The following is a 23,426-nucleotide window of genomic DNA, read 5'->3' as shown; positions in this document are numbered from 1 at the left end:
AGCTGTAAGCATTGGCTCCTGTATCCGAGCGGGAGGGACCTCGCGTCGATCACGCTTTATCCACCAGTGTGTACCGAAATCGAGGGGGGACAGGAAATGTCTACCGTTTGACTCTGTGAGCTCGATTAGCTGGTGTACACATGGCCGGCCATGTACCGCCCTGAAAGTTCCTGTACAAGAATTTGGCTCGGCTCTCGTGTAGACAATTCGTCTCGCTTCTGGCCACAACTTGTGGGTTTCAGTCAGTGCCCAAACTGAAATCACACGGACAGCTGCAGCGAAATGGTTCCCTTGAAGAAGATACGGCACACGCGTGGCATTTCGCTCATCCAGAAGACTTGTGGAAGACGAGGAAGATTGCCATCAGGGTAGTAGCCTCAAATACACCGTGTAGAGATCACCTCAACAACCACGAAGCCAAATTTTGCAATTAGCGTGGGTGCCTTCAAAAACTTGACGTGTCTTTGATGCCGAAATGTTTGGAGCGATTTGTCCAAGCTCGAAAAATTCGAGTTTTGTACTTCCACCAGTGCCTAGCGAGATACAGTGATAATACCGGATTCAATTCACGTAGTCGTTGGCGTCTCAATTTAAAATCGGATTCGGTTGAAGCCTCCACTGTGTCATAAAAGGCTTCCATGAAGGCCTCAGTCTGCGAGGTATTTTCCAATTCAGCTTGACCCGGGGCAGGATTAGGAATAGGAATCTGGCCCAACACTTGTCGCGTTTTACTCGAGACATTTTTGTTCATATGCCGTCTACATAGGAGGGAGTAAATACCGGGGAAAATGTTATCCACCGCGTTCATCGAGGCTAGTTCTCTATCTGTACGAGTGACAATTGGAAACGCGACATTTGTTTCCTCCAAAAATGTCCGTAGCGTGTTCATTGTCTAGGTGCAGTCCTCTTTCTTTTCCCGTGGAAGCCAGCACTGGGCAACAGGTAGTAAAGCGTTAAAAGCAGTCAACGCGATAATGATCAGCAACGTTAACTCGTACTTTTTTATTTTCTAGGTTCATGTGACGTGTCAACAACAGTTTGGGAGCTGGAACTCCCGCGAAGACCAACTTGTATTGTTGATCAGATTGCAAAAGAAAAAGTGAGCTATCTAATTTAACTTGCGGGTGCTCTCGCCTGCCACCTTGGCAGTCCAGGGATAGCCGCCCCCAGAGCCTGCTCTGGTTGCACTCAAGTGTAAGTCCATCAGCAGCTGTGTCCTTTAATATCCGCTGTGTCTTCTTATGATCCAGCTGAACGCTGTTCATACCAGCATCATGATGTAGTTCATGATGTACTTCTATGTATTCCGTTGGAGCACACTCCATGTGTGTTGGCTGCGGGTTGTAGGAGCTATTAGAAGATGTGGCTTTACATGCCACCATCACACTGCCCCCCAAGCTTCCTATAGCCGCCATCAACACATCGCGAATACTTGTCCTTATGATTGCAATAGTTGTCTAGTCGAACATGCCTCGTCGCATGTGTCGCTATAGCCGGTGCATCAACTTCAACACGTTGCAGTGTTACAGGTTCAATTTCAGAAGATTTGCAACGATCCAATTTCATCCAATGAATGTCGCTCCAAAGAAAAATCCTCCAATCACAGAAGCTGAAATGCTTGAATCCAGATGATACTGGTAATCCTTCGCCCTGTGACACCAAACTTTGCCAACATGCTCCTTGGCATCGTCACCATTAATTCTGTAAGTATTAGTTACCAATCTAATCGAAACCCGCTCTTAGGTGTAAGTCCCTTTCAAGTCGATAATCACATTTAACAGGAAGTGTCCATAACTTCGGCCCTAGACAGAGTTGGACGTTGGCGCGACTAGTGATCGGTAGCTGTTGTTGTAGCGCGTAGGAAAGTGTCATCACCAGTATCAGTGGCGTACTGTAGCACAAGCTGTGGCACATCTTCATTCATGGTCTTCAAAGGCTCCCAGGAGTCCTCGATAGGCTCGAGGCCAAGCCACTTTACCTTCACCTCATAGGCCTGCATGTCTGTGTTCAGTCGATGATCTACAATCGCCTCTACAGCCAGCAGTGTCCCTTGAGAGGCAATATGATCGAGAAGCTCCTCAGTCACATTGAGCGAGTCGTCAGCATACAGTTTTAGGCGAGATGGATGTACGTCCATTCTTTTTCCATTGACCAAATGTTCCACAGTGAATAGTAGTCAACACTGCTAACCACACGGTACGGACCGACCCACATCACACGTAGCTTGTTTGCATGTAGCTTCTCATCGACACGAGAACGTAGGACGTAATCACCGACAGAGAAGTTTATAGGTTGCTCGTGGTGTGGTCGTAGCCGGTACCGTTTGCTCTGGCGTTGTCGCTCGTCCTTGACGGGCTTGTGCATGTTGCGGATGTTTTTTCGAAGTTTGTTAAGTCGCTCTATTGTACTTGGCTTTGGCTTGTCCAGCGTAGTTACACCCTTCCCTCCCGGAAAAAATACCGTGTCTAGTGCACTGGGGCATGGTAGTCCCGTAAATAGCTCGACTGGAGCCCGGTTAGCCAGCGACGGTACCGGGGAGTGATTTAGGCTGGACTGCACCAGCGAAAGTAAGTAAGGCCAATCGTGTAAGCTGACTTTGTACTCCAGTGCCAGTGCCCTCAGTACTTGCAGGATGTCCCGGTTCACGCGCTCTACTGAGCCGTTCTTCCAAGGTGAGTATGCTAGCACGAACTCTTGACGACTTTTCAGCCTTCGGCCAAGTTCTGATACCACCTTGTTTTTAAAGTGTGATCCAGAGTCGCTTACCCACACCCTAGGTGCTCCAAAGCGACTGTGCCAATCCAGGATGGTACTCGCTGCAACTTCAGAAGTAGGGCTATTACCAGCCACCAGTTCCGTAAAGTGCGTTGCCTCATCTTTCAACACGAGCGTGTAGCGGGAGGTGCCGAAAGAATCACCCAGAGTCAAAAAATCCCAATGTAGCGTCTCGTTCCGTTCGTAGGTGTAGTGAGTTTCACTAAAAGGTCGGGGAATCACTACCCCTCCCTTCACATGTAGGCAGAGTAGGTATTTCGAGCAGAAGGCACGTACAATCCTTGTGAGGCCAGAAATGTAAAACAGCCGGCGTATGTGGTTTTCCATCACATGCATGCCGCGGTGTCCGTTTCTACCACAGTGCGCGACGACGAGAAGTCTTTGAATCAAGTCGTGAGCTCCACTTGGTATCCAAATCACGTCATTCATAAGCCATAGTTCATCACCACTCAGTGTTGCACCCTTCGGTGCGTCGTGCAGTGATTGCACGCTACCAATCTCCTCGACTGTAGGCCAGACGAAACCGTCCTGGTCTAGTGGGCGTAGCGGTGGAGGCGCTGGACTCGCCTTTGAACCGCTTCCACGCTTGCGATTGACTCGTGTAAAACTCTTGGCCGAGTGAATACGCGCTCTTGGTAGGGGTTTGCCGCCCCACCTCGATATCAGGTCCGTCCATACGTTGTGAATCCCCTCAATGTGCTCTATAGAGTATCGGTACTCTAATAATTTAGTGGACCAGCGTAAGAGTTTCCGCGCACATGCTTCTTAACTCTTTGCCGGGAGCGAAAAGGTAGACGATGTTCCGATGAGCGCAGTATAGTTTAAACCCTTGTGGACGAAGCAATAGATATTCCAGTCGTTCACACGCGTGAACGATCGGGAATGATTCCTTCTCGATAACAATCCAGTTAAGAGCTGCGCCAGTAAAACTGCCTCCCATACAGACCAGCAACTCATGGTCCTGTTGGTGGATTGGAATCTGCGGCTTCCATCGACTCACTTGCGATACAACTAAACCCCAGCCAGAATCAGAGGCATCAGACATCAGTACTAGCTGCTTGGTTGGATCTGGGTATGATAACGTCGCCGAATGTGCCAACAAGTCCCTTACTGTATCGAAACTTTTCAATTCCTCCACTGTCAAATCGATTTGCACCCCTGCTGCAGCTCTCTTGGTTTTTCTAGTGCCGACCAAGGCTGCGTCGAGACGTTCTTGTAATGGCCTTGCGACACGAGCGTAGTCAATAGACTTGCGCGCATCCAATTGGGGGCGCAGAGAAATTGCTGCAGCTCGGCGGCGGTCGCTGGCGGTGGCATATCTCTTAGGGCCTGGATGCGGCTCGGGTCATGACCGATTCCATCCTTGTTGATGATGCGGCCACACCAGCGGACCTCAGTTTGAAACAAAGAGCACTTCTTTGGATTTAGGATAAATCCAAACTCGTCCAGCCTCTGAAGTACGGCATCAATAATTTCAACCAATTTATCAGCGTTTTTGGCAAAAACTAGGAGGTCATCGATCCACACGATGACATTAGTGTTCACCAAATCACCTAAAGCCATTTCCACCGTCGATTGGAAGTGTAGGGCAGCGTCGGTGCTTCCTTGTGGAACCCGAGTTGGCGTGAACACGCCGCGGTCGGTCATGTACGAGAGAAATTCACGGCAGCTCTCGTGTAATGGGAGCTGCCAAAAGCCCTTGAAGAAGTCAAACATCGCGTAGTACATCATTCCTCTACAGTGTTCCAACGCCACCTCAAGACTCGGCATCACACCAGCGATAGGCTCGGTAAGAGCATTTGTCGGTCTATAATCCACTGTTTGTCGGTAGTCATCAGTGCTGGGCTTTTTAACCGGTAAGGCTGGGCAGCACCAGCGGCTCTCACGGTTTTCATAAACCCACCCTAATTCGACAAGCTTCTTGTTAAAAGTATCGAGAAATTCTGATTTTTCCGGGCTGTATTGGCGTACTTTGCACCGGTAGGGAGCTGCACCAGGTTTAGCCGGATTTTTAGAGGAGGAACTCGAGCTGGTGGATCGTTACCAACCTCCAGTCTCCAGCCTCCAAAACGGCGTAAAATAGTGTACAGTCTGGTCGTGATGTATTCATCCACAACGCCACGGTTAGCTGCGTCATGTACCAGAGTATTCACTACCTTCATTACCACATCTTCCTCTGTTGGCTTACAGGTCGGCATACCTTCCGGGTCATCAAAGGTCTCATCATCGTCTCCACGTGTTGCAAGATATTCCAATTGACGATCCACATTTATGCCAAGCTCAGCTAACAATGTTTTACCAACCAGAAACTCGTCCTCGTCGGACTCCACGATCAGGCATCGCTTCTGGTCTTGGCATCGTACTGGTCCCGCGGCCGTATTTAATGTGATGATCACATCGATAGCGTGGGTCGATGTCAAAATCGTACCTCCGACTGCACGCGATTCAATCGGCTCGCTCAATTCCACAGGAAGAATATTCTCATCAAGCTCGCAAATTCGATCAGCATGTTCTCGTGACATGATATTGTGGTCCGACCCATTATCAGCGCAGCAAGGTAGCTCAAGGAGTCCATTTAGTACGACAGTGGGTCGCTCCTGCGTGTTCGTCGTCGAGGTTATCTCCACACGCTTCGTACGAGACCGTTTATTCTCGTTTCCACTAAAGGTCTTCCTCTTGCTCTTCTTATCAGCGACAATTGCTTCTTTTCCCGCTTCGTTAAGATCGGGGCATTCACTGAGCCAATGATCTTTAGCGCAGCGAAAACATCCCGTGCGTGGTTTGCTTTTCACCGCAGGAGTTGACGACGACTTCATTGCAAGGACAGTGCGGGGTTGGCCGTCATTATTACGTTTTTTCTTGCCAGGTGATGGTTGGTCACTTTTCTGACGTGAGCCACGATCAGTACCACCCTTGACCTTTCCTCCACTGTTTTTCCAGTTTGATTGCTGCCTGCGTGTCGACAGTAATTGGTCCACCTTGGCCTGCTCCAGCGCTTTCTCTTTCACGAGGACGTACAGAGCGTTCTCGTCGGATTTGCTTGTAGTGTCCACAAGTCGTAGGTGACTATCCACTGCATCACGTAGGGCCACAGGTGCTAAGTGCTTCTTCAGTACTCGGCATTTTTCCTTAATACCTGTTGCTGTAGCAAAGGTACTCGCCAGTCCGTTCTCCAAAATGATCTCATCACACAGCATGAAATAGTTCAGGACGCGAGCTTTGACGTCTCGTTGATCAAGGTCCATCTTCAGCCTTGCATCAAAAATCGAGTCAATATCAAGAATGACATCATTCATGACATTACCGATGATCTTGTCCAACTCTGACACAATCCTGTCCTCCGTGATCTGTTCTACGGTGGTCCACCACTCAAACTTGCAGAGAGTCTTCAGGAGTTGCCGATTGAACGAGTTCTTTACGCTCCGTAGAGATTTTGACTTGTCTTCGCCAGTGGTAGCGTACCGAGCTTCGATTGCGTCCTCATACTCCTGCCTTTCCCTTTTCCATTTGACAAGAGCAGGATGGGAGATGTCGTTCACGTACGGGGGTCCAATTGACGAGGCCGACACCGGTATTGCTGTCGCAGCAGTCGTCGAAACTTCGATGTCTCCAGTAGTCGAGCTGGCAGCCGTTTCAGTCGTCTCAGTCAACGTGGTACCTTGGTCAACCTGAGATTGGCGGCTGCTGCGAGTTCGTATCGTTCACACTTGATCTAAAGTTAACTTTGTGACGTGTCAACAACAGTCTGGGAGCTGGAACTCCCGCGAAGACCAACTTGTATTGCTGATCAGATCGCAAAAGCAAAAGTGAGCTATCTAATTTAACTTGCGGGCGCTCTCGCCTGCCACCTTGGCAGTCCAAGGATAGCCGCCCTCAGAGCCTGCTCTGGTTGCACTCAAGTGCAAGTCCATCAGCAGCTGTGTCCTTTAATATCCGCTGTGTCTTCTTATGATCCAGCTGAACGCTGTTCATACCAGCATCATGATGTAGTTCATGATGTGCTTCACTATACTCCGTTGGAGCACACTCCATGTGTGTTGGCTGCGGGTTGTAGGAGCTATTAGAAGATGTGGCTTTACATGCCACCATCACAGTGCAATCCATGCCGAGAATGTCAGGATGTCATCTGTAATGAGCCGGAGTACGTGGGTGGGCCCAAGACAAGTATAGCGGTTGCTGGGACGGACACGCTTTTTTAAAGTTGATTTTATTAAAAGTAAACTGCTCGTTCTATTCATAGCGAACATAGACGTCTGTTTTACGTGCCCTTTTTTACGAGATGACCCTGCCCTCCTTACTATAGGATCACCCCTGAACAGGCAAGTTTGGTCGGAATTCACAGTTCTACTGTGCTAAATACATGTAGTATTCAGCAAAAAATAATACTTCGAAGTAAGTAGATTGATAGGGTACAGCTAAAACAACTCATCCTCCAATACGTCTACGGGGCCTCCGTATTCGACCGCGCTTCATCGAGCAACAGTTTACCGAGCATTTGTTTCATGTCGCTGACATCAGCTTCGTCGGCTTTAGCCAGGATCTTGCTGAACTTGTCAGCTCGCGCGTCGTTATCCGATGGTCTGCCGAATCCCACGGGAACTAAGTGCGTATAACTCTCCATTATCATCTTTGGCGGGTTATTTGGCCGCGTTTCAGTCAGTGGACGCACTACAAACCACGCAGTCTCGACCGTCTGAAGACCGTCAAACTCGCCCTGACCTTCAGCAAGAGCTCGCCACACAAACACAGCACGATTTGACTCGACGTATCTCTTTACGGCATTGGAAACCACCAACGTCGCACTGTTGCCCAGTTCCCGAGAGAAATTCAAGCGATACGTTCGGATCGCCGTGTTCTCGGGGTCTTCAAGCTCGTCGTTGTAGCTCGGAGCCAATATCATCAACGATACTGCGCGACACGTGTGCTCGAAGCTAAACGGGATCACTGTCGCGTCGGCACTCTCGAGGAAACTTTTGTCCTTGCTCCACTTCCGCTTCAACTCGTACGTCAGAGGTGGCGACATCTCAAAGTTGACGCCACTAATAACTGCATCAGTTTGGGCGTAGAGTGTATCCATCTCACATAGGAAGGTCTTAAGTAGCATCTCTCCCTTCCTGTTCCCTTGCGCTGCCGCCTTCTCCTCGTACGCGTCAAGACTATTGAGCATACGCTGCTGGCAAAGGACTGTCTTCATCCGGTGGATGAGCCCTGATTGATTCCTTATGGCAGTTTTCAGTCGTCTCTGCGTGTCCTCGGACTCGAGTCTACTCTCTTTCTGTTGTAGCGCAGCGGCTTTCCACGCATTCCGTTTCACCATCTTTTTATTCCTCGTGGTTCTTTCCTTGATCGGAGCTTCACGCATCTTCTTGAGCTTCAGAGTCAACTCCACCTCCTGCTTCTCGAGCGTCTTTCGCTCCACTTTGAGCTTCTTGAGGTACCGTGATCGACGATTGGCTGCCTGTGCGTTCTTTATCTTGCGGCGTCTCTCAGCCGACTTTGGACTTGAGCTCGAAGGTGAATCGGAGAGAGCTTCAATCAAAGTTTCACTTGTCTCCCCATCTTTGCCCGCTACCAGCAGCAGACCGTTCTTGCTGGCCACGTTCTGGTGAGCACCGATTGATGGCTCATACTCTCGTAGAAACTCAGCCATCGCCGCCATGGAGACTGCTTCCCGTTGCTGCTCGTCCGCCATCCTCACTTGGCGAGTTTGTGTACCGACATGCACGTGGAACGTCTACAAGTATTAATATTTCCGGACAAAAAGTACTATAGCAAGTACCATAGTAGTAGTATAAGTAGTTTTGACTGGAAAGAGATACTTACTTAATATCTACCCTACGATCGATTCGTTCGGTCCTGCAGCGGTGTACTCACCGCTGAGGGGCTTTGCAGTGCCACGGGGGACGTCACCGACTGCTGGCTCGATCGTCGGGCCTTTTTCGCGGATCGACGCGAGCCGCTGTTGGGGCTGGCGATAGTACAAGTTGCTGACTTGTTCGTCATGGGCGTCGTCGTCCCGTTCGCAGCCTTGGCGGTGCCCTGCTCGTAGATCTTTGGGTTGATCGTGACACTCTTCGTCGCGTCGTTCGTCTTGTAAATGCCCACCAGTCGATCTGCGAGCTCAAACATGTTGTTGCGCAAGGAGATGATGATGAACTGGGCGTTGCGCGTCCGTTGCTTGATGTAGTTGCCCACGATCGACACGTTCTTGAAGTCCAGCGCAGCATCGATCTCGTCCATCACGTACAGAGGCGTCGGCTTGTAGTGATGCAGCGCGAACACGAGAGCCAGCGACGCCAGAGTTTTCTCACCTCCAGAGAGATTCGAGATGTTCTTCCAGCTCTTCTTTGACGGCCGCACACTGAACACGACGCCTTCCGAGAACGGGTCCAGGGAATCCACCAGCTCCAGCTCAGCGTCACCACCCAGTGTGATCATCTGGTACATCTCCTTCAACTTGAGCGTAATGGTGCGGAAGCCAGTCATAAACTCCTCCAATCGCTTGCGTCGAAGCTCGTCGTACTCGTGGCGTTTGGCATCGCGCAGTTTCGTGGCTTCTTCTAGCTCCAACACACGCGCCTTGTATTCTTCCTGCTTCTGCGTGTACTCGGCCAACGCTCCCATATTGACGTTGGCCTTGAGCTCGTCGCGTTGCTGTTCGAGCACAGAAATCTCGTACTTCATCTCTTCTTTACTGTAGCGAGACAGCGCAGCAGGGTCCAGCATCGGGAGCTTCTCGAGAGTGACGTCCAGGTTGGCATCTTCCTCTTCTTCACTGTCCTCGGTCTCTTCGTCTTCCCCTTTACGCTCCTCGTCCATCGCCTCCTCTGCATTAGCGTCTCGGTTGGTTTTCTTCTGACGCTTCCGAGCGGGGAGATCTCGCTCATCTTCAAAGACACCAGCATTCTGCTCTTGCTCCGTGACGAACGCTTCGTGCAGAGCGGTGAGCTTGGACTTCCAGTACGTTTCCTTCTTGCTGTTCTCCTCCAGCATCTTCTCACAGTCCTCCAGACTGTTCGCTAGATCCACTTCAGCACTCGCCATCTCGTCGTACTCCTTTTTCAGCTTCCGGTACTTCGCTTCATCCTTACGCAGCTCCTTCTCCTTGGCAGTCACCTCTTCTTGGACAGTCTCGCACTTCTGGAGCACAGCCAACGCCTTCTCCTCCATCGCAGTGATCTGCTCGCGGGTGTCCTCGATTTTCGTTTTGGCGGCCTCGATATCTTCCTCAATCTTCTTCAGCGCCTGCTCGTTCTTTTCGGTATTCTTCTGGCTACTCTTAAAGTCGACGCGGATCTTCGTCATCTGCTTCGTCTTGTCAGCAATCTGCTTCGAGATCTTCTTGGCCACATCCTGCTCCTTCCGCAGCTTCTCCCCGCCCACATCGAGGATCTGCTCCTTCATTTTGGCCAGTTTCGCCGCCATTTTATCCACTTTCATCTTTGTGGTCTTGTACTCGGCTTCCTTGGCAGTCTTGGTCTTGTTGAGCTTCTCCACCTGCTTCTTCGCCTCTGGAGAGAGCGTCGTCTGCTTCTCCAATACGCTCGTATTCTTCCTGAAATCCTCCAGACGCGTCTTCGTAGCGCTTACATTCAACTCGATCTTGGGCAGATCGTTCTCGTACTGCTCGATCTTGCGACTGAGCTGCGTCAATTCCTTCTCCAGCGACTCCTTCTCGTCACGAATCTGACCCAGCTCGCTGCGTAAAGACGACGCCTCCTCCTGCAGACTGCGGATCTCCTCCTCACTTAAGCCGCTTGCAAGAGTACTGGACATTCCACCACTACGAGCTCGCTTCCCTCCACCAGACATGGCGCCAGACATCTCAACTAGCTGTCCGTCTAGAGTCACCACACGGTACTTGCATTGCCGTCCTTGATACGCGATCGCAGAAGCCTCGTCCAGGTCCTTCGCCACCAAAGTGTCACGCAGAGCATAGTAGAATGCTGGCAAATACTTCTCGTCATTCACCTGCACCAAGTCAAATAGTCGCGGGGCTTCTTGTCCAGAGGGAGCAGTCACACCGTGGAAGCGCTGCGAATATTTGGACTTTAGGTAGCCCAGTTGTTCTAGAATCAGGAAGGTCGTACGCCCCAGATTATGCTTGCGTAGATACGCCACACACGCCTGCGCCCCCGACGTTGTCTCGACCACCAAGTTGTTCAACGCGCCGCATGCTGTAGAGATGGCAACGTCGTACTTGCCGTCGATGGCTCCGAGATCTCCCAGGCGACCAAACAATCCAGCTTTCTCCAGCGGTTTGCCGGGCTTGGAGGCCTCGAGCAACTCTCGCAACATACGGTTCCGAGTGGCATGAGACTGCACAGCGCCAGAAGCCTCTTCCGCCTTTGTACGGGCCTCGCGATACTTCTCGGCTACGGAACTTTCTCTGCCTTTCACGTCCTCCAGCTCTTGCTCAGCAACGCCAATACGATCCTTCATCTTTATGAGCTTCTCCTGCTTCTCGTTCAGCTCTTCCTCCATTCCACGCAAATTCGCTTCAGCTTCAATAACTCCACAGGCGTTGGCTTCAAGCGCCTTCTTGGCGTTCGTGACGGGCTCCTCCACCAGCTGAATCTCCGTCTCGGTCGTGTCGATCACGGACCTTAGCGCATTCATCTCGCTCTGAAGCGGCTCCATCTCTTGCTGGATCTCCTCCATGGTACTACGAAGCTTGGCTGTCTCTTCCTTGTGACCCTCGACAATACTCTCCAGCACCTGCTCCTGCTTCTTGAGCTTCGTCTGCAGCTTCTCGACCTCTTTCTCCAGCTGTGGCACGAGCTCCTCGTTCTCCTGCATCTTCTGTTCAATGGTCTTCTGCTTCTTGAGCTCCTTCTTCTGCGCCGACTGCAGCTCCTTCTGTCGTTCTTTAGCGTACTTCAGCTCCTCCCGCAGCTTCACGTCCTGCTTCTCGAACTCTGCGTACTCCGCCTTGGCTCCATCCAGCTGTTTGGCCACTTCATCGTGCTCGCTCTTAACACGCTGATAAACGACCTCCACCGACTGCAGTTCCTCTCGGTTCTTCTCCATTCGAGCCAGTTCCGCCTTGTACTTGGCCTGCAGCTCGTCACGCTTCGACTCGCACAGCTCGCGGTTCTTGGACGCCTCCTGGATCCACAGCTGGTACAGAATGTTGGTCTTCATGTACACTTCCTTCTCTTTGCGGAGATACTCGAGCGCCTCTGCGCGTGGGCCCTCCAGGTGAGCCTTCTCCTTCTCCACCAGCTTGACGCGGTTCACTTTGTCTCCTCGCACGTCGTTGCACTGCTCCACCTCGTCCCACACGCGCTCGGTGGGCTCCACGTAGACGTTGGAGCCGATGATATCTTCCAGGTACTCTAGCAGTCCGTCCTCGTTCGTGCCCTCCGCGCCCTTGCTCTTCATCATGGCGATCTGCTCCACTTCTCCCTGCAGAATGAGGAAGCGGTTGTTGTCCAAGTCGATTCCCTTGGCCTGGAGCAGCTCGGTGACGCGCGTAAAGTTGCTGGGGCGGTCATTAACGTAATATTTGCTCACGTTTCCCTTCGTTGCAGTGCGTGTGACGCTGAACTGCGAGTTTGGAACGACTGTGTAGTTGGCTTCATTGTCTGTGGCTGTGGCCTCCTGCTCGTCTGTGTCGATGATTTCCTGGAAATAGACAGAGACTGTAGCCATGTCCAAGTTCGGGAAGTTGGCGGAGCGATGTACCAGCTCCGAGACTTTCTTGAGACGAAGCTTGGACGCGCGTTTGCCAAACACGAAGAGAAGCGCGTCGATGACGTTCGATTTGCCGCTGCCGTTGGGGCCCACGACGGCACTGAAGCATTTGTGGAAGGGGCCGATCTCGACTTTACCTGCGTAAGATTTAAAGTTCTCTAGATGCATCTTGGTGATCATCAGACGCTTCACAGGCGAAGGTTTGGCGGGCGTCAAGACTGTCGGAGTGGTGGCGACAGGTGGCGTCGGGCTCTTGGCGGTGGGCGTCGATGGCGGCTGAGTCTCACTCGTGGCCTCCTCCGTTTCCATCGACTCCTGCGCTGTTAAAACCTGTTGCTGTTGCGTTTCCTGTTCCTGTTCCTCTGTAGGCGGCGCAGCAGCGTCTACGTCCTGGGCTTCCATGATGCCGCCCTCAGTTTTGCGCGCGGAATTGACTCGGCAAATTTGTGAATCATATTACACTTGTCTTTTGTAGTCAAATGGCTACACGGAAGAAAAATTCAAAAATTGAAAAAGAAATTGAAGAGTGTATGTCGATGTGCATGTACCCATCTGGCAGTACGTTAGTTGTCCTCGAACGACTCGCTGGAGTGCCATGCCACGGTCGCCAAAGGCTGAAGCCTCTCTTTATGTCTTCGCTAAGGCCAAACTACCGCTTGACACGCTCGGTCGAGTGTTCTCTTTCGCCTGGACGCTACGAGATGCGCTGGCTGACAAGCTGGTGGACGTGGTGACGGTACTGCTGGCCACACGTGACTCTCCGTGCTCTCCAGGACTTGCGGACATCATCGCCGCCTCGGGTCAATTGGACATGCTGCAAGTGCTGCATTTATTCCAGGCCGAGGGTTTCTCAACTGACGCGATGGACGGGGCGGCTAGTAGCGGGTACCTGGATGTGGTGCGCTTCCTGCACTCGAACAGAAGCGAGGGCTGCACTAAACGAGCGGTGGATGGCGCTCTGGGCGCGCATCACTTCGATGTGGTGCGTTTCCTCATCCAGAGCCGACCCGAGAAGTGGTCAGGGCGAGCGACTCGCTGGGCGGCTGAGAACGACGATCTGCAGGCTGTTCGAGACATCCTCAAGAAGAACAAGGACACCCCCACAGCTGAGGCCAAGGTCGTGGCCTACAAACGGAAGCAGACGCAGATGCTCAAGGTTTTGTATGAGGAAGGAACGGATGCGCGTCCGTCGTACACTTTGGTACACGCCTGCGCGGACAGAGACCTGGAGATGGCAAAATATTTTACTTCAAAGGGCGAGGGCTTTGTCAAGAGCGCAATGTCTGAGGCCATAGCGGCAGGGGCGCTGGGGATTGTCAAGCACCTGCACGAGAACGTGTCTCAGAGATACACTGAGGCTAGTAGAGTGGTGCCGATGCAAGAAGCAGCGTTGAAAGGACAGCTCGAGGTGCTGCAGTACTTGAACGAACACGCACCGGAGTTGTCGTGTACTTCACGAGCGATGGATGACGCTGCAGCGGGGGGATTCTTGGACACTATCAGGTATTTACACGAGACTCGGGAGGAAGGATGCACCACTCGCGCGATGGATCGCGCTGCTACCAAAGGGCATCTCGACGTGGTGAAGTTTCTGCATGAGAATCGACAAGAAGGATGCACGACACACGCTATGGACTACGCCGCGCTATGGGGCCACCTAGATGTCGTACGCTTTCTACATGAGAACCGCCAAGAAGGTTGCACTGCGAGAGCCTTCAACGAAGCAGCTCTGCGTGGACACGTGCAGGTGGTCGAGTTCCTCCTTTACAATCGACCAGATAGATGCAATGTCGCCCAAGGGATAAAGCTGGCACGTCAGCGGAAGTGTCAAGCGGTACTCGAGCTATTGGAGTCACTTCCAAGCGGACTAGCTCGCGCACTTTGACTTTTCCGGAAATGTACAGTGTATACTACGTAGTATAAATTTCATTACTACTTTTTTGTAGTACATGTACTTTATTACTCGAGCGTGTGTCTCGTGGTACTTTTCTTGGCGTGTTGGTGGTATACTTGGACGTGCCATTTTACAGAAGTTGCGGATTCCTAGTTGGAAGACAAGAAGAATGTTGGACTCGGAAACTCACCACAAAGAGTATTGCTGAATCAGCAGCTGATAGCCTGTCAGTGACAGCAACACTCTTCGGCAGCAACTTGCTGTTGCAAACCGTGGGATGGATATCATCTGGACAAGTTGAAGTTGAAGTGTGTACTACACTGCTCGGCTGAAAAGTACTTCGATATAAAGACAAAGACATAAAGCAACAAGAAGCTTCCTTCTCGGCTGTAAACCACTCACACTTCACCTGTCGGGTCCTTCTGCTGAGCGTGTTGCGTCACCATCCTAGAACGTTGAGCTGAGGAGTAGTGAAGCTAACGATCTAATCATACTTTCTTTTACCTTTCAGTGGACTGGTGAAAGTGCTCCTAGGGCATACGGATCAAGTGCATTATCCAAGAGGGTTATGAGCCCAAAAGACTTTTGGATTTTGTTCACTAGCGTGATCTAAGATGTCAGGACCATTAAAGTACACGAACGACGGTGTCCCAAAGAACTGGGATGGGAAGCATTGGCAGCAGTACAAATGGGCGATGGAGATAGTCTTCAAGAAGAAGAAACTCACGGATATCGTGAATGGGAATCTCACGAAGATGATGCTCTTACGTCGGAGGCTGAGGAAGAGTTTGATGATCATCAGTTGACCATCATGCAGCTCATGGGGATGTCACTGCCAGCAGAAATCTTCCACCAGATTCGCGACAAATCCACCGGAACCGACATGTGGAAGGCGCTCTGCGTAATCTATGAGAGCCGGAAGAACCGAACTACTATGGCTCATAGAGCTGAGAGCATTAGACACGAGCTTGATATGCTCAAGCTATCCTCGGGCGGAGACGTCAACAAGCACCTGAGTACGATGTTCAGCTTGCGGACGGAGTTGCTGTCTCTCAACTATCAATTCGACGACACCGCAATGGTGGAGTTAATGTTGAACAGTCTACCGCATACGTATGAGTTTGAGAGTTTGAAGAGTTGTGTTCGATACAATTGTGCTGACACATACATCACCCCAGAGCGGACTCGAGAGCTTATTCGGGTTGCTGACTCTCGACAGAGAGTTTTTCAAGCTAAGAGTGGGGAACGCAGCCAGAAAAGCGGTAGTGTTGAGAATCAGAAGGCCGATGGCAATGGACAAAATCGTAAAAAACCTGAGAAGTTTAAAGACACAAAGAAGAAGGTGAAAAGTGCTTTGTTTGCGACAGTACTGAACACCTTATTTCGGAGTGTCCGCAGAAGATGAAGAACCAAGACGGGGCCAGAGCTGCTGGAAGCGAGCAGAAGAAGAAGGCACGTGCAAATGTGACTCGTATGGGCCACAACGAGCCATTGGGCTCAGATACAGAAGAAGTACATGTATCAGAAGAAGTAACGGACGCTTTGGACGCTCTACTGATCGACGCCAGACTGCCGGCGGAGAACAGCGAAGAGAATGAAGCGGGTTCAAACATGAAGAAAGAGGCAAGAGGTAATGAAGCTGATGCTACTGTTAGCTGTTGGTACGATGGCCTCGAACATGATGAACATGAAGTAGACACAAGTAGTGGGTGGTGGTACTTCGATACGGCTGCTAGCGTGCACGTGACGGGAAACCCGTGGTATTACGTGGCGTTTACACCGGATTTAAATCAATCCCAGCATGTACTTGGGGTTACGCCTGCGCTGGCTTCTCGGGTGGCTGGAGTAGAAACTGTGCAGCTAATAACTGAAGTTGAAGGCGAGCGAAAGGTAGTGTACCTAAGTGACGTCTTCTACATTCCTGGTGCTACACATGGCCTATTGTCAGTCGGATTAGCTACGGAACAAGGTTTTGACTTTGATTACCATGGACAAATGAGGTGCTTTCGCGTGAAAGATGAACACGACGATACTGTAATTGTTGCAACACCGGAGGATGGAACTTGGGGATTTCAAGTGAGCCATCCATCCAGAAATGGATTTATTAGTCCACCGGATCGGCCGTTGTGCAATTTCACAGTTGCGGAAGGAGTGGCTTCTTTGAAACTTTGGCATGAGAGATTGGGGCATGTGTGTCCACAATACTTGAAGACGATGGTCGACAAGAACCTCGTTCGTGGCATGATGCTAAGGCAGAGAGAGCTAGGAGCGTGTGACGCCTGTCATATTGGCAAGCAGAAGCAGCGAAGACTCTGGAAGAAGATGGATCGCAACACAAAGGCTCCGAATTAAATGGTATACGCTGACTTACTGATCCCTAGTAAAGCTAATGGTACTAGATTCGAGGCTGTTCTTGTGCTCATGGATGGGTACACCCGCTTTGTGAAAGTTCACATGTTGACTAGCAAGTCAAGCGAGGTAGTGAACCAGCACATGAAAGAATATGTACTCTGGGCTGAAAGACAAGCTGGTCGTCAGCAGGATGGCCCTATTCGAGTGAAGTACAGAGTACACCAAGTCTTGACAGACAAAGGCGGTGAATTCGTTAACACAGTAATGGATAACTGGTACGGAGTTCACGGCATCGAGCATGTGAAGGTGGGTCCAAAGAGTTCACAGCTGAACCTTTGCGAGAGGACGCATCAATCTCTCGTGGAGATGACGAAGTCGATGATGCATGATGCTGGATTTCCTGTTAGTCTGTGGCCTGAAGCGCTGTGCAGCGGGGCTGCCGTAGCTTTAGCGTCAGAGGAAGACGTTCGACTCAAAGAGTCACTAATACTAAGTTCCTTATCCAAAGGACACTTACAGCCCAAGACCAGGGCTCAAAGTTAACACCTTAACTTTTATGCTTCGAAACCAGAAGTGTTTTATTTACTATTATTGCGGCCAAGCCGCCTAGGGGTAAATGTATCTCTTTAACTATCTAGCATAGTTAAACCTAATCAAATGCATAACGTGTGGCTTTCAGCCAACGTACTGAGAGACCTTGTTAACTCTCCAACTTATGTACTGAGAGTTTGTTAGCTCTCCGGGTACTTCGTACCCCTGTGTGTTCCACACCATGTAACCCCGTTACACGCTGCGTAACGCAGTGTACATCAAGAGCAGAGCCTACAATAAGGGAACTCAGAGCATTCCCTATGAGATGATGTTTGGGATCAAACCGACCTCCATCACATCCGCAAGTTTGGTTCACTTGCTTATGTGCATGGACCCAGTGACACCAGGTCGGAAGAAGTACCCATGATAACGCGCGACTGGGTTCTGTGCTCGGTAATGCCCGAAAGATACCGTGGGTTGTAAAGTCTACTTTTCTGATGATCGTACAGCTAAATTTCGTATCCCGATCTTCGCATTAGTGAAGATGTGATGTACCGAGATCGTCATGGAGCAGATTTGGAGGACGACGACTTGGAGTCGTTGCACTTTACGAAGCGCAGTAACATGGAGTCGAGTACTGAAAACTCAACGCTCGAATCCACTATGGATCTGAGTGAAGTCTGCAACTCGAACGCTGCTCCGATGATGAGCGAGGTCACGCTCGAAGCGACCAGAGACCTCGAGGAAGGCGAGGACGATACTGCGCAACGAGTTAAAGAGCGAGATGAGGTGATGACGGAGCTTAGGGAGGCGCAACAAGCATCATTACCGTCAAGAGCATCTGCAAACTGGACAGGACTGGAAGGAATCGAAGACACAGTGACTGAACCTCCGTGTGTTCCGGATGTTGAAGGGGTGACGGCGGGTTTACCTAGTGCTCTGACTGCACTGCAGAGTGAACAATACCACAACCAGAGTGATGATCTTATACAGGGTGACGGTGTGAATTCTGAAGGATCAGCGTCGAAACTTACGACAGTGTATGGATACACGAAACCTGACATGACAAGTGATAATGAGTCTGCTGTCAGTGTGTGTGGTTCATTGGACGTTAATGCTGATGGGAGTTCATCTGAAGTGGACACTGAAGAGCTGCATGCAGATGAAAACCTTTCTGAATCGGTTGTGAATGAAGCGAATCTTGTAGCCGATGAAGACGGAGATATGCTGGTTGACGTTGATGAGAAATTCAGTGAGGATGCTGACAACGTTACCATTGCCAGTACGTGTGAGAAATTGGTATGCAAGCGTCAACGAGACGAAACCAACTCAGAAATGGGTCGTGTGGAGATATGTGCGGAACGTGAAGGTCCGAAGCGAACTCGAACTGGTCTACGTGAGTATCACGAGCGTCGTCGGCCTAAGTATTTGGATGCCTATGTAGTCAACGCGGTGCAGAATACGTCACGTGTACTGGATGAGAATGAACGTCCTATACGAGCAAGTGATGTTCGGATTCCACGCAACCACCGCGAAGCTATGCGAAGCAAATACAGTAACTATTGGCGCGAAGCCGAACTGGCAGAGATGTCGGCAATGAAACGACGTAGAGTTCTGGAAGAGATTGCGTTTGAGGATGTTCCGAAGGATGCTAAGCCTATCAAGACACGCTGGGTCTATAGTGTGAAGTCGGATTTTCAGGGGTTTGTGATTCGCTTCAAAGCTTGACTAGTTGCTCTCGGCAATTATCAGAGACCAGGAGTGGATTTCATTGACACGTTCTCGCCGGTGGCACGAATGTCTTCTTTCAGGCTTCTAGTGGCATTAGCTGCGGCTCTGAACCTGAAGCTCTATGGAGGAGATGTTGATACGGCATATCTAAATGCGTTACTCGGAATCCTGCAATACGTGAAGTCGATTGACGGATTTCCGTGTGAAGTGAATAGCCACATGTATGTGGTGACCAAAGCGTTGTATGGATTGAGGCAATCTGGGCGCGAGTGGAACTCTGAAATTAACCAGTGGCTTCTTACTCGTGGCTATCAGAGATCGTTGACCGAGCCATGTCTGTACTATCGTATTGATGGAGAAGATGTAATACTTGTCCTTGTGTATGTGGATGATATCGTGGTAGCGACCAAGGATGAGAAGAGCAAGAATATTTTGTTTGAAGATTTGGACCAAGAGTATGGACTCAAGGACCAAGGACTATTGACTGCATATCTTGGGGTTGAAGTTAACCAGACAGAAGAGCAGATTACAATCACTCAAACAAAGTATACGCACGAAATTTTGGAGAAGTTTGGCTACGGTGAAGCTCATGCTGTGGGAAATCCCATGGAAGTGAAGGCCAGATTTGTCCCGCTGGAAGAAGGCGAGACAAGCGACACTAGTTTCCCGTACCGTGAAGCTGTGGGTATGCTGATGTATTTGGCGACAAGAACACGTCCTGACCTGGCATTTGCACTGAGTCAGTTGAATAGATTTGTGGCAAACCCATCAAGTAAGCACGTTGGTGCATTGAAACGTGTCCTACGCTATCTTGCGGGTACTGTGAACTATGGAATAACTTACGATCGACAAGAGATAAAGTCGAAGGCTATAGTACTCGAAGGACATTGTGACAGTGACTGGGCCAATGACCCAGAAACTCGGAAGAGCACGACAGGATTCGTTTTTACACTAGCTGGTGGTGCCATTTCATGGATGTCGAGACGACAGTCCATTGTAGCCTTGTCCACTGCTGAAGCTGAGTATGTGACTGCATGTGAGGCTGCTATAAAGGCAATCGCAGAGAGTAACATCTTACATGAAATTCTCCCGCACCACACTGTGTAATTACGCATTGGTATTGACAACCAAGCTGCACACGTTCTAGCTACAAATCCTACCTACAGTCGCCGCACTCGACACATCGAGTTTCGTTGGCATTACGTGCGTGAACAAGTGGAACGTGGAGTGCTCAATCTACATAAAATCAAAGGGGATGAGAATCCTGCTGATACTTTTACGAAAGCACTGGACAAATTGCGTCTCAAGAATCTGATTGCTAGTGTTGGCATCGGAGATGCAAAGTAGTCAAAGCTGGAGCTTCGAAGGAGGCGTGTTGGAATCCAGATTCATATCTAAGACCAGAGTCAACGTGAAGTACAAGACGGATGGTCGAACTACGGGACCTCGCACAACTGAGATGAGCACAAAGGTGCTGTGCAGTATAGTGAAGACAAATGATGCCAGGCCAATGCATGAGAAGCGACTGCATGGTCGCAGAAGAACGTTGAGCTGAGGAGTAGTGAAGCTAACGATCTAATCATACTTTCTTTTACCTTTCAGTGGACTGGTGAAAGTGTTCCTAGGGCATACGGATCAAGTGCATTATCCAAGAGTCGAGTTCCTCCTTTACAATCGACCAGATAGATGCAATGTCGCCCAAGGGATAAAGCTGGCACGTCAGCGGAAGTGTCAAGCGGTACTCGAGCTATTGGAGTCACTTCCGAGCGGACTAGCTCGCGCACTTTGACTTTTCCGGAAATGTACAGTGTATACTACGTAGTATAAATTTCATTACTACTTTTTTGTAGTACATGTACTTTATTACTCGAGCGTGTGTCTCGTGGTACTTTTCTTGGCGTGTTGGTGGTATACTTGGAAGTGCCATTTTACAGAAGTTGCGGATTCCTAAAGAAGAATGTTGGACTCGGAAACTCACCACAAAGAGTATTGCTGAATCAGCAGCTGATAGCCTGTCAGTGACAGCAACACTCTTCGGCAGCAACTTGCTGTTGCAAACCGTGGGATGGATATCATCTGGACAAGTTGAAGTTGAAGTGTGTACTACACTGCTCGGCTGAAAAGTACTTCGATATAAAGACAAAGACATAAAGCAACAAGAAGCTTCCTTCTCGGCTGTAAACCACTCACACTTCACCTGTCGGGTCCTTCTGCTGAGCGTGTTGCGTCACCATCCTGCGCCGGTGGAAGAAGCCGCCTCCCACTAGCGCCAGTCCAACGATGATGCCGACTATAAGCACTGGTAAGACCGACTTAAGCAGGCGCTGAACGAGATGGTAATAGTCCACCGACGAGCTGCCGACCGTAGCGCTCTCCTCGCCCCAATAAGCAGGGAAGATAACCTCCGCCTCGAGGTTGGGCCACAGCACGTCAGACATTGGCGCCGACTCGTTCAGAGCCGAGCACGACATGGCGTACGACGCCATCAGTCGCTTGTGGGCCACCATCGTCTTGCTTGTTCCAGCCTCCACGTCGATGTACGTCACGTATTTGTCAATGTACTCTTGTTTCAAGTCGCCCAAGTCGTACATGGAGTCTCCAGACGCCACCACGCCGTCGCTCATGGTGATCTCTACGGCGTCCAGTAGCGTCGTGTTGCCGTATATGTAGATCGGGTAGGACACATACGCCAAGAACCCTGTAGAGAACACTAAGGGCTGCACGCCATCCACCGGCCAGCCTGTACCCTTGGCGTTGTTAAACTGCGAGTTGACCAGCAGATCATTGGGAGGACTGAAGCGATGAAGAGTGATCCCCTCGTGGTCGACCTCCTGTCCGGTCAAGTATAAAGTTACGTTCTGCTTCCCTTCATCCAGAAACATATCGGATAATGTCTGCGTCAAAGTGTCCTCAAAGCCAGTCATGCCAGCACCTCCAGGTTTAATGCTGGTGGCATCGTTGCCTTCAACGGCACTGCACGTGAGGTTTGCTGTGGGCTTGGCACAGTTCCCGTAGTCGTTGAACGCGATGATTTCCACCAGTGTCGGGTTGCGACGTTCCTCGCCGAGTGTGGTGACCCACAACGGCGTAGAGGTGAAGCCATTAAACTCTTCATACTCAAGAATCTTTGAGTCATCCTTGCAGCCTGTAACCTGGATGTATGTCTCGAGATTATCAGCCGAAGGGGGCGTCTTGGAGTAGTCGAGTCCCGAATCCTCAGCGATACCAGGCAGAGGGGCAGCACAAAGTCCAAAAGCTTCGCACAGATTGCACGTGTTGTCTCTAAACGTGGCTGCTTCTTCCGCACCATATTCCGCAGCGTAGATCTCCTCGATGACCCCGCATGTGACGTTGTTGATCGCGACGACGCTTGCCCCCAGAGCGCATTGTTTGCATTCATACCAGATATCTAGACAAGCGTCTCCCTCACAGCTCGCACATTGGCTGTTCCATCCATTCGTTACATTGCAGCTCGAGATGAACTCGCTGCCCAGACCCAATCCAGCCAGCAGACTCGGGTACCCTAGAGCCCACTGCGACACCGTTCGGGTGACGAATAGTCCGTTGTAGACGAACCCGGACAGATCCAAGTCTGCAATAGCTTGTGGCCCTGTAGCCAGGAAAGTCAGCACTTTGCCACCACTCGCGACGGTGTTCATGGCAACGGGATCCAGCGAGTTGAGCCCATTGACCCAGCGCATCATCTGCGGTCCAAAGCTCTCGACGGCCTCCTCAATGACCGTCTCGTTCGTAGAGAATTACCCGGCCGCCAGCCTCATGAGGAACGCCTTTTCTCCCCCTGCCTGCGCAATGACGTTCAGGTATCCGACGTCGAAGCTCGTGAATTTGTCCAGATCGGAGCATCCGTCGCAGCTCAGCGATTCCTCGAACGTGTGGTAAGTGTAGGACTTGTAGCTCACTCGAGCCCCGTCGTCCAGGAAGTTGATGTCGATCTTGAACTCGCGGCGACGGAAAACGTAGGGCCCACTTTCCACCAGTTGCAGCTTGGAGGCGTCACCGGCTAGGTATGCTTCGGCATTCGAGGCATTGAACATGCGCAACGTGTAGTAGTACGGATTGCAGTCGTCACAGTCGCCGTACGCGTCGTAGTACGATTCCTCTTCAGCTCCCGACGCGTCACACACAACAACGCCATCCTTGACCTTGTTGTTTATGACTGGCGGTAACGCTGATCCGTATGCAATGGCGATCACTGTTATGAAGCCACCGAGGACGATCAAGATGAGACCGAGTTTGCGCAGTCCGCAGCAGCCACTTCGTATGGGTGACGAAGTTTTAGTGCCCGTGTCTGTGGGTGTGGTGATGCTGCAGATTATGAACCATTCGAATGGTGTTAGAAGCAGAGAATAATGCTAGGCAGTTGAGATGATCGTACCCGCTATGGTAGTCATTGGAGGGTGATGCTGTCATCGGAACCTGGTGGTTG

General features: G+C 50.7%; 4 protein-coding genes across 4 annotated transcripts; 1 reads left to right on the top strand and 3 right to left on the bottom strand.

Annotated features, from left to right (window-relative positions):
- Positions 1 to 7,216: 7,216 nt before the first annotated feature.
- Positions 7,217 to 7,852, bottom strand: PITG_17937 (uncharacterized protein; the record flags this gene model as incomplete). The annotated part of the gene is made up of 1 exon (XM_002896216.1): positions 7,217 to 7,852. The coding sequence occupies one exon, from the start codon at positions 7,850 to 7,852 to the stop codon at positions 7,217 to 7,219; it is 636 nt and encodes a 211-aa protein (XP_002896262.1).
- A 672-nt stretch (positions 7,853 to 8,524) lies between these two features.
- On the bottom strand, positions 8,525 to 12,904 carry PITG_17936 (structural maintenance of chromosomes protein 4, putative; the record flags this gene model as incomplete). The annotated part of the gene is made up of 1 exon (XM_002896215.1): positions 8,525 to 12,904. One exon carries the CDS (start codon positions 12,649 to 12,651, stop codon positions 8,611 to 8,613), a length of 4,041 nt encoding a protein of 1,346 aa, XP_002896261.1.
- Positions 12,905 to 13,066: 162 nt separating this feature from the next.
- Positions 13,067 to 14,356, top strand: PITG_17935 (uncharacterized protein; the record flags this gene model as incomplete). Its single annotated transcript, XM_002896214.1, has 1 exon — positions 13,067 to 14,356. One exon carries the CDS (start codon positions 13,067 to 13,069, stop codon positions 14,354 to 14,356), a length of 1,290 nt encoding a protein of 429 aa, XP_002896260.1.
- Positions 14,357 to 21,165: 6,809 nt separating this feature from the next.
- PITG_17933 (croquemort-like mating protein M82, putative) lies at positions 21,166 to 23,034 on the bottom strand (the record flags this gene model as incomplete). The annotated part of the gene is made up of 2 exons (XM_002896213.1): positions 21,166 to 22,696; positions 22,766 to 23,034. 2 exons carry the CDS (start codon positions 23,032 to 23,034, stop codon positions 21,166 to 21,168), a joined length of 1,800 nt encoding a protein of 599 aa, XP_002896259.1.
- Between the last annotated feature and the right edge of the window lie 392 nt (positions 23,035 to 23,426).

The sequence above is a fragment of the Phytophthora infestans genome, genomic scaffold (assembly GCF_000142945.1).
Source record: "Phytophthora infestans T30-4 supercont1.64 genomic scaffold, whole genome shotgun sequence".
Classification (NCBI taxonomy): Eukaryota; Oomycota; class Peronosporomycetes; order Peronosporales; family Peronosporaceae; genus Phytophthora; species Phytophthora infestans.
The sequence above is the reverse complement of the archived record's forward strand: the minus strand, read 5'-3'. Positions and strand labels throughout refer to the sequence as shown.